The sequence below is a fragment of the Hipposideros armiger genome, unplaced genomic scaffold (genome assembly GCF_001890085.2).
Source record: "Hipposideros armiger isolate ML-2016 unplaced genomic scaffold, ASM189008v1 scaffold_557, whole genome shotgun sequence".
Taxonomy (NCBI): Eukaryota; Metazoa; Chordata; class Mammalia; order Chiroptera; family Hipposideridae; genus Hipposideros; species Hipposideros armiger.
The window spans coordinates 1,030,958-1,040,728 of NW_017731907.1; the positions used below are offsets into that span (position 1 = coordinate 1,030,958).

At 42.9% G+C, this 9,771-nt stretch overlaps 1 protein-coding gene across 12 annotated transcripts in view; it reads left to right on the forward strand.

The window, feature by feature from the left end:
• The window catches only part of FGGY (FGGY carbohydrate kinase domain containing), a 415,184-nt gene that overhangs the window by 391,040 nt on the left and 14,373 nt on the right, over window positions 1–9,771 (forward strand). For 11 of the 12 annotated variants that reach the window (XM_019623675.1, XM_019623668.1, XM_019623671.1 and 8 more), the window contains one exon: window positions 5,747–5,808. In XM_019623675.1, the coding sequence (XP_019479220.1) occupies window positions 5,747–5,808 (62 nt within the window). Of the gene's footprint in view, window positions 1–5,746; window positions 5,809–9,771 lie in introns of those variants that run through there. The other variant, XM_019623665.1, reaches the window with a different exon arrangement.

Here is a 9,771-nt window from a genome sequence, read left to right on the forward strand (position 1 = left end):
TGGAGGAAAATCACATTGCTATACTTTCTGTTTTTCTGCGGAGGGGTCATGTGCCTCCGCCCACACATTAGCATGTGAGCTTGTTGTTCCAGTAAAATGAGCCAGAGTCCCTCCAGAAGGCAGATTCATGTACTTCAGAGCTATGTGTCAGCATCTCTGAAAAAAAAGTACAATGTACTGTATTGGTACGTCTCACACACTCACTCATTCTCAGCCAAGAAATCTCACAGCAAATAAGCAGCAGAAGTGGGATTTGAACTCAAGCCTCGGTGACTCACTGATAAGGCTTTGGCATTACAGGGAGGACAGGCGCATTGGGTCTGAGTGTAGGGCTAAGCAAAGACCTGAAACTGGACTTGAATTCTGTCTTTACAACAGATTGGCTTTATGATCGTGGGCAAATTCCCTATACTCTCTGTCTACTCCTTGATTCATAAAGTGGAGCTACATGATGATGCCTGTGTCATAAAGTCATTGTGAGGATTAAAAAGGTCATAAGGTCATGTGCATCAAGTGATTAGCACAGTGCACAACACAGAGTGAGCACCTGGGGAATGTTGGGTTAAACCAGTAATACAGCAATGGCTGTGGGAATTGTCTGCTACGTCAATAGATGCCACATTTTTTCGATCATATACCCCATCAGTTAAAACATGTTCAAGCTTGCATTCTCAACACATGAAAACTTATTTATTTTTTAAAATAAACAGCATAGACATGCTCTGAGCTTATAGATTATATACTCTAAAACAGGTAAAATATAGCTAAAATAAAATATTTCCAATATTTGCCTACTATGATGCCTTCATACTAACATTATGCAATATCGAAAGGTATACTAGGTCTTCATTGTTTTTGCCTTATAATATGAAGACCTAGTGCCAAGTAAAAGTGTCACCATTTTCTTGTTTACTTGAATCTCAATTATTACTATTACCTTTAATCCATTGACTGAATCTTTTTCAGCCGCTTGTCGATTTTGTAGGGATTGGTTTAAATCAGCCAGATAACACCTATGAATCCACTACCCTGGGCCATGTAAATGACACCATGTAGCAGATCCTGGCAGCTGGGGACGTAGAAGCCAAGTGCCATGCTGTCGTCCCCTCAGTGTTGTAGCTCTCGTCCATTCTTCTCTCAGGAAACCTCACACGTCTTACCTGACTCATGGCGATCTGATGAGTGGACCTACTAATGGATCTGGCGATAATATGCATATTAAGTGCTGGCAAAGCTTAATTAATTCCCTTAGACTGAAAATCATATAAATGGCACCTCCAATATTTTCTTCCAGAATCCTAGTGCAACATCTTGAGCACTCCCGGAGTGCATGTCTGCCACTTGAGAAACACTGGCTTAGATGATCTTACACTGTCCGTGTTGTGAAAGTCATGGCCCTTTAATTCAGTAACTCAGCAATCATGCACCAAGCACCTGTAAGGGCTAGGAGTGTACTGGGCATGAAACCTACCGTGACCTGGTTCCTGCCTATGGGGAGCTCACACGCTGGCTCCTGCCATGCCAGGTCCTGGTTATTCATTCTTCCCCCAGATCATGACTCTGGACACGGCCAAGCTAGCAGTGCCCTTGGGTGTCTAGGTCTAGAACTTCTTGATAGTCTTCCCAAAGTCTTAAGGCCATTGTTCCCCGNGCCGTCGCCGGCGACTCACGGCAGCCCAGCTCCAGGTTGAGCTGTTGTTCAGCATCTTAGCTGCGGAGGGCAGTGTCACTGGCCCTCATTGTGGGATCCGAACCGGGGCCCTCTGGCATCCCAAACCAGTTCTTAACCATCGTGCCACTCGGCCGGCCCTCTTTTCACTTTTTGAAGTGGCTACTAGGAAGATTTAAAATTAGTCATGTAACTCACATTATTTCTGTTGGAAAGTGCTACCATAAACTTTCCCATCTTAAAAATAAACTCTCTTTTCTACCTAGCAGCCCCTCCAGTTATTGTCTCTCACAGTCAAAAATGTTTTAAAAGATGGCTGTCCTCACTCGCATGATTTTCTTGCCACCACCCACCCACTGCCTCCTTAACCAAGGATGATCTGCCTTGCACTCCCAGAATTCCATCCAAATAGTCCCTGACACTAACCTAAGTTATTGCTCAGCACAAAGAGCTCTTCATCCCTTACCCTGCTTCGCCCTTTGAAGGATTTTGCCACACGGAGCACTCCCTTCATTGACACACTCTTCCATTAAATACATACTTTCTTGATTTTTCTTTTGCTGCACTGAATGCTGCTTTCCAAACTCCTTTGCCAGAATCCTTCTCCCCTCTACCCAGCACTATATGTTGGTATCCTATAGAATTCTGTCTATCTCATCCATTTCTAAGGGTTCATTTCCTATTTATATGCCAGCAGCTCTACAGTTACCCACATAACATCTCCAGTTGAAGGGCTCACCGGCAACTCAACTTAAACATGTTCACATCTGAACTCATCACCTCTACCTTTGCCTGCAAAATGGGTACTAGTCCAGCCGTGGTGCTATCTGTAAAAATGACACCCCATCTACTTTATCTCTCCTGCCAGAATCTCAAGGGCACGCTGAAGTCACCCTCTCTTTTCCCTCCTCTTCAGTCTCTCACAGTCTCTTTGTAAACTACATTTTATGTCCCTTGAAACTTCTTCCACTTTGCTTTAATTCCACAGTCACCACCCTAGTCCATTACAAGCCACCATTACATCTGCCCTGGATTGCTCCAAGGGCCTCTTGAATGGTTTCCTAGCCTCCACTTTAACCATTCTCTGATTCATTCTCTGCACATCAGCCAAAGTGATCTTTTATGAACTTGAATAGGATCTCTCTTGCTTAAAACTATCCAATGGCTTCCCCTTGACTTTGGCATAATGTCAGAAACCTTTAACATGATTTTAAAAGGCCATCCAAAATCTAAATCCTGCCTTCATTTGTGGCATCATCTCATCACTCATTCTATCTACTCCAGCCATCTTGGACTTCTTGCAGTCCTTTGAATATGCCATATTACCTGGACTTGAGGCTCCAAATATGCATTTCCTTCATCCTATTGTAACTGAGGGGGATCCCAAAGTTTTTTTATACAGATATGCTACTCTTGATTCATTTATCCATCTATCAACTTTCTTTAACTTGCCAACTCCTTTTGAACCTTCGGGTTGTGACCTAAGCCCCCAGACTAGTTCTCTCTCCCTTTTACACCAATCTGTTAACACCTGTGTCTCTTCAGTAGACTCTTAAGTTCCATGAAGACAGGGATCAGAGCTGTCGGGTTCAATGATAAATCACAGTGCCTAGCACATTGCCTGGCATACAACAGGCACTCGATAACTATTTGTTGAACAATAAAACTAACATTATCTGGTTAAACTTCCCATTTTGGAGAAGAGGAAACTGGGATCCAAAGAAAGGAAATAACTTGTTCAAAATCACAGAGCCCAGACTAAGATTAATACAGGACCGGAGCCTCCTGATTTCCAGACCAGTTCTCTTTCCAGTACATCATGTGCTTGTCTATCATTTAGTAACCAGAGGGAAGCAGACTGAATTCCCTATGTCTTGTGAAAGCCACAACAAGCTCATAACTCATAAACACAGCTGACATAGTTGTTGTTTTCTTTGTTTATTTTAGGTAAAAGGCCTGGAAGTCCAACCCAAAAATAAACTCCATGTTTCTAAAACTAAGCTCCTACCACTTTTATTCTCTACATCCCTCATTCTGCTCATTGTTCAGCTTTCTCCCCTCATTAGACAGAGGCATCAACTGGTATTTGAATGGTGTTGAATGGCTCCTTCATTCCATGCTCTTTATCACTCCCCTGTCCAGGCAGCATGTCACATGTAGCACACGATGTGGAAGCACTGTCTTTAAATAGTAGCACTCAAGAAAACATTGAAAGATCCTGTGTCGTGCTGGGGTGGAGTAGGATATAATAGTGATAAGACTAAAAATAACTCAAATTTTCTAAGCTATTACTTGTGTCAGGCACTAATTTAGATGGTTTGTATGCATTTTCTCTCTCATCTGAATAACTCAATGAGTAGTTATTTCCATTATTTCTACTTTACAGATGAGTAAACTGAGGCATACATAGGTTAGCCAATTGTCCAAGCCATTCAGTCAGAAGAGCCAAAGTTCCAATCTAGGTAGCCCAGCGTCCGGAATCTTAACTTTGTGACATCTGACAACAAAGAAGATATTGACCTGACAGTTAGGACATACCAAAAAGTGTAAGTGAGGGAGAGCCCAGACTTTCTTTATACAGGTATCCTACTCCTGATTCACTCATTCATCCATCCATCTACGCATTATTCTTTCATTCTCTCAGCATGTATTTGTTACAGTGTCACATTATAACAGTTGCCAGGAACACTGATAAAAAGCAGTGACCTCTATCCTCTTAGATCTCATACTTGTTGGGGAGACATATCAATGAACACACAATTATCCTACTGTGTGTTAAGTGCTAAAGTAGAGGGAAGCATGGGGTTTTGGAAACACAGAAAAAAAAATCAACCCATTTAAAAGGACACTACAATGACCTATCCTGGGCTTGGACCCCACGCCTCTCCCTTTCTCCGTCTGACCTCTGCTTCCCCCCAACTCTGCTGGCTTCTCTGTTGCCTTCCAGCTCTTGTCTTGCTTTGGTGCTGTATTCGGCCTTCCCAACTCTTGGCTTCAGATTCAACCTCTCTGCTTGTCTTTTCCCTCCTGAAATGGTTTGAAATAACTTCTGGCTTAGCCAGAGGGACTTCTGTACTGGAAACGAGTCGAAGGCCAGCCCTAAAAGGTAGAACCAGAGTATCCAAACCCTACCTCTAATAATGGTGCTGGCCTAGGAGAGTTAGAGATCCAAAACAGGGACCTTTAAGGAGTGTAGAGAAGTGGATGGATGAATAGTTATCCTGTGTCTTAGATAAGTTAGTTATTTACCAGCCTAAACACAGAGAAACTGACCCTAGTGACTACCCAACATCCCTTGCAGCTCAGTCACTGTGCACTGTGTTAATATCATCACATTTGATTCTTTGCTGCCAATTATGGTTCCAGATCTGCTGGCCAAAGAATCTTCCCAGCACGGAAATACCTTTGAAGCAGGCAGTTTTCAGACCCTGAGAGCTGTCAGGATGTTGCACTTTCTTGAGTTACAGCCTCCTATTGGCCTGTTCCATCCTAAATAAAGTTTCTCCCTTACATCCATAAATGAAGCATATCTTGGCTAAATGATTTCTGTGAATTAGAGATACCAATTGAATTTGGCAACTCAGAGAGTTAGTGGTAATTCCTGTTGGTCAGTGTGTTTGAGGAAATGGATGGTACACTGTACCCTAACTGTGGAAGAAATTAGAGCCAGAAAGAGTATATGGATTAAAAGAAAAGGACAGGATTGAGATTCTGGAAGTTACTATGAGGTGGAGGAGAACATTTNTTAGGCCCTTGTGTCCAGGCAATGAGGAAGGGAAATAATTTCTTCCCATCGCTCCCTGGGACCAATCACAAAAGCTTCACCTTCTAGTGGTTTATGCCCTGGAGACCTCGATACGCAACCATTTATTAAGCCCAGGCTGTGTGGTCATAGGCGTAACTTTCAGTGTTCATTGGGTGTCACTACCATTACCAAAGAAAATAAGTTGAAAAAAAAATGTATTAACTGAATATTTTAAGGGGAAATCAATTCACATTAAATGTTCTTTCTTGTAACAAGCCTCACTTCGGTTCAGCTTTCCAACTCAGCTCTGTGTGCTATTATTCATTTGACAGGAGGCGATGGCAAGAATGAGCAAGGTTGGGAAAGTCGTGTTTCCCAGACTTGAGGATAAAAGGTAAGCTTATACTTTTTATCTGGACAACGCTAAGGAATGAGACCATACAAACACTAGAGCTGGAATAAACCTAGTCAGCTAATCCAGTCCTTTCATTTAATAGTTGAAAAAACTAAGTCCCAGAAAGGTAAAGTCACTTTCAGTTATCTCAGATCACAGAGCTATAGAGGGCCAGACCTGCAGGTCAAAGACACACTTCTGAACTCTCAACATTCTTTTCGCTAGATCAGGGGTCGGCAAACTGTGGCTCGCGAGCCACATGCGGCTCTTTGGGTACGTTCGGTCTCAAAAGTTTGCCAACCCCTGGAAGAGCCAATCCTCACAGTAATTTGAAAATTATTCAAGAGCCATAAATATATTTTTACATGATCACCATTATGTGAATAATATCCTGTAAAAATTGTATAAATGAAACTATGATAGTTTTATTTTCATTTACAATTTTACTTCAGAGCCTGCAGCTCACGAGCCACAGTTTGCTGACCCCTGGCGGCTCTTCCATCTCAAAAGTTTGCGGACCCCTGCTCTAAGGTCACTAGCAGCAAACCTGGTCTTCTCTGTTCTAAATGTTTTGTATCTTCCATCAAAGGACACAGCAGCATCTGTCCTTTCTTTTACCCTTTGCATCACTTGCCATTGAGGGCTGCATCATGACCTTGAGCAATATTTTAACCCCATGTCACAAAACACTAATTTATTGAACTCCTGCTCTATTCAACACATTATGCTCATTAGCCTCTAGGGGGGATTTAAAGGGGAATAAGACACAATCTTACTTATGTACAAAGATCTTTTCAGAACCAAGGGGTAAGCTCTCCAATAGAAGTATTACCAGGTGACAAAGTAGCCCACGGAAGAAAGGAATGTCACCTGTAGGGGTGAGGGAAAGCTTTTGAGAGGAGTTTAATTCTAGCTGACTTTAAATGCTTAAAAGAAATTGTCATCAGACAAGACAGGGAAGGACCTTCTTGGTAGAGGGAGTAACATAAGCAAAGTTATAAAGGTGAGAACAGCACAATATGTTCAAGTAACTATAAACAACTCATAATTCTGCAATAAAAAGTATGAGATAGGGAATAACAGGGTGAGGAGGAGTAGACAGGGTCAACTCATGGGGAAGTTGACGCCATTCAAAGACCTCCGACTTCATCCTACAGGCAGAACGGAGATACTGGATTTTTGGCAGTGGTGGGACCTGGTCAGATGCAGGTTTTAGAATGACCCCTCTTTGAGGATGAATTCAAGTGCCTAAGGGTAGAAGCAGAGAGATCAGATGGAAGGCTTTTTTGATAATCCAAGTGAGAGATGAAAAAGTCCTATATTAAATCACTGGTAGTGAGTTTAAAGATGAGGGGACAATTGTACAAGGGCCTTTTATAATTTTAGGAAAGTATGTGAGGGTAAGACATATAAGCGAATTCTACTTTGTGTAATGGACAGGCAAAGGTGCTGATCCCATCAAAGCACGATCAGTCTTTAACAGAGTTGGAAATGTCCACAGAAAAGCAATCAAATTTCTTTTCATTTTCTTAAGGAAGGTCTCCAAATGGAGTTGGGATGGTATCCTCTGAATGTAGAATATAAAGCCCTTTCTACAACATATACAGGGGTGAGAGGAACTGGCTCTAACAAGAGGGAGCTCAACTCAAGAACATGGCGAGATCTGAGGTCCCCATGCAGTGGGAGCCATGGGCCTGCATAGCATCCCTCTTTTTGTTGAAATTGGAAACATTATTCTTCCCTGTCTCGCTGCTGATCCTTTCAAGACTTTTGAGGGAAGTCTGTTTTTAAGTTCTTCCAGTAAATCCACGTGTTCCTTTTGCAAAGAATTCTTAGCTCCTGGCTGTCAGCTGGGAGCCTTCCCATGGAGAAGCAGCACACGCGGTGCTCTAGCACCATCTGCAGGCTGCCTGAAGATGTGCACATAGGAAGGGAGCCGGTTTCCCTCTGAACTACTCAAATCACATTATTATCTGTAGGGAACGTTCACTTAGGTCTGTGCCACACAGGAGAATCTGACAATAGGGGCAGAATTTGGAAGAGAGGGCATTCAGTTGATTTTAAAAGTGAGGATCGCAGGGCCGGCCGAGTGGCGCGTTGGTTAACAGCTGGCTTGGGATGCCAGAGGGCCCCAGTTCGGATCCCACATGTGAGGGCCAGTGACACTGCCCTCCACAGCTAAGATGCTGAACAACAGCTCAACCTGGAGCTGGGCTGCCGTGANGCAAGTAAGCTTAACATGTTCAGTCGATGGCTAGTAGGCCAGGCGTTTCTAGCCTGGTGAGCACAGTGAACAGGGCATATGAGATGAGGTTGGAGATGGCGATCTTGAAGCTTTAGGCCATTCTACAAAATTTGAATTTCATTCAAAAACCAATGGGAGTCCATTGCAGTTTTTAGGGATGAGCGACTCTGATATAACAACAACAACAACAAAATTTTTTATCTTTGTCCCTGATTCCTGGCACACAGCTCCCAAAACCTGCGCTATCTCTGGAATGAAAAGAGTGTCTTTTATTTACTGATGAGATGACCAGTAGCTGGGGGGACCTCTAAAGTAGCTTCCGCATGGAGGTTGGTTGCTAGAAAGGCCAAGGCCTGATGAGAGGGTTGGAACTTTCAGCCTCAACCCCTGAGCTCCGGGGAGCAGAGAGGCTGGAAATTGAATTGATCACCAGTGGCCAGTGATTTAACACATCATGCTTATGTACTGAAACCTCCCTTAAAATCCCTAAACAGCAGGGTGTGGAGAGCGGGCATGGAAACTCCACACCCCCATACCTCGCTCTATGCATTTCTTTCACTTGGCTCCTCCAGCCTTTTGTCCTTTAAAGTAAACTGGCAATAGTAAGCAAACTTTCCCTGAGCTCTGTGGGGCTCTCCACTCGGTTATCAAATCTGGGGTGGGAAGGCTGGTCATGATTTATAGCTAGTCAGTCAGATGAAGGCGGGCCTGGACTTGTGACTGACAGCTGAATCCTTGTGCAACTGCGTCCTTAAACCTATGACATTGGTGCTAACTCTGGGCAGTTAGTGTCAAAATTAAATTGAATTGCAGGGTACCCAGTTGGTGTCTGGAGAGTTGGGGAAGGTCCGAGGAAAACACCCACACATTTGGTTTCAGGGTGTTGTGGGTAAAAACAGCCCAGAGAGGTAACGTTTAATTTACCTCATTCATTGATTCATTCAACAAATATTTATGGATTGCCCATGCTGGCCAGGCTGAGTGCTTAGCGCAGTGAATGAGTCAAATGAAAACCCCTGGCCACATGGAGCGTGTATGCCAGCAGGATAATGCTTTTGTAGAATTTACAGAGTGTTTACTGTGTGCTGGCACTGTCCCAAGTGCTTTACCTAAAATAACTCCCATGATCCCAACAGCAGTCCTGTGAGGCATACTAGTATTATCTCCATTTTTTTTTAAAGAAAATAGGCATTAAGTTTAATAGTTTGTCGGTGCTAATACAGCTAGTCAGTAATATAGCCCAACTTCACACTCTCGCAGTCTATTATAGTCAGAGTCTATCAGTTTAATCACTGCACTATACTTTCTCTCTTTCTGAAAGTCACCTTGACTAGCCCTGATGGCTATTAGGATATGAAAGTGGAAATTGGGAGACCAGTTAAGGAGATGGTAGTCAGAGAGTGCGATCCTGGAATTTTCAACAATGCTTTGAGTAGATATCAGTATTCCCATTTTATAGATGGGAAAGGTGAGGCTTGGTTCAGACATCCAGTAAGTAGCAGAGCCCAGATACCATCCCACGCCTACTGATCTCTAAAACCCAGTGTCTTTCCATTAATATCTCCATCTCCTGCAGAATTGCACCTCCTTCATGATCAAGAGACTAATTTGAGGTATATTTTAGAGTCAATGTTAGAAATTGGGCATTTATTTTTTTTATTTCCATTTGGTAAGCATATAATTGAAAATTAAATAAAATATAAATATACCAACACATA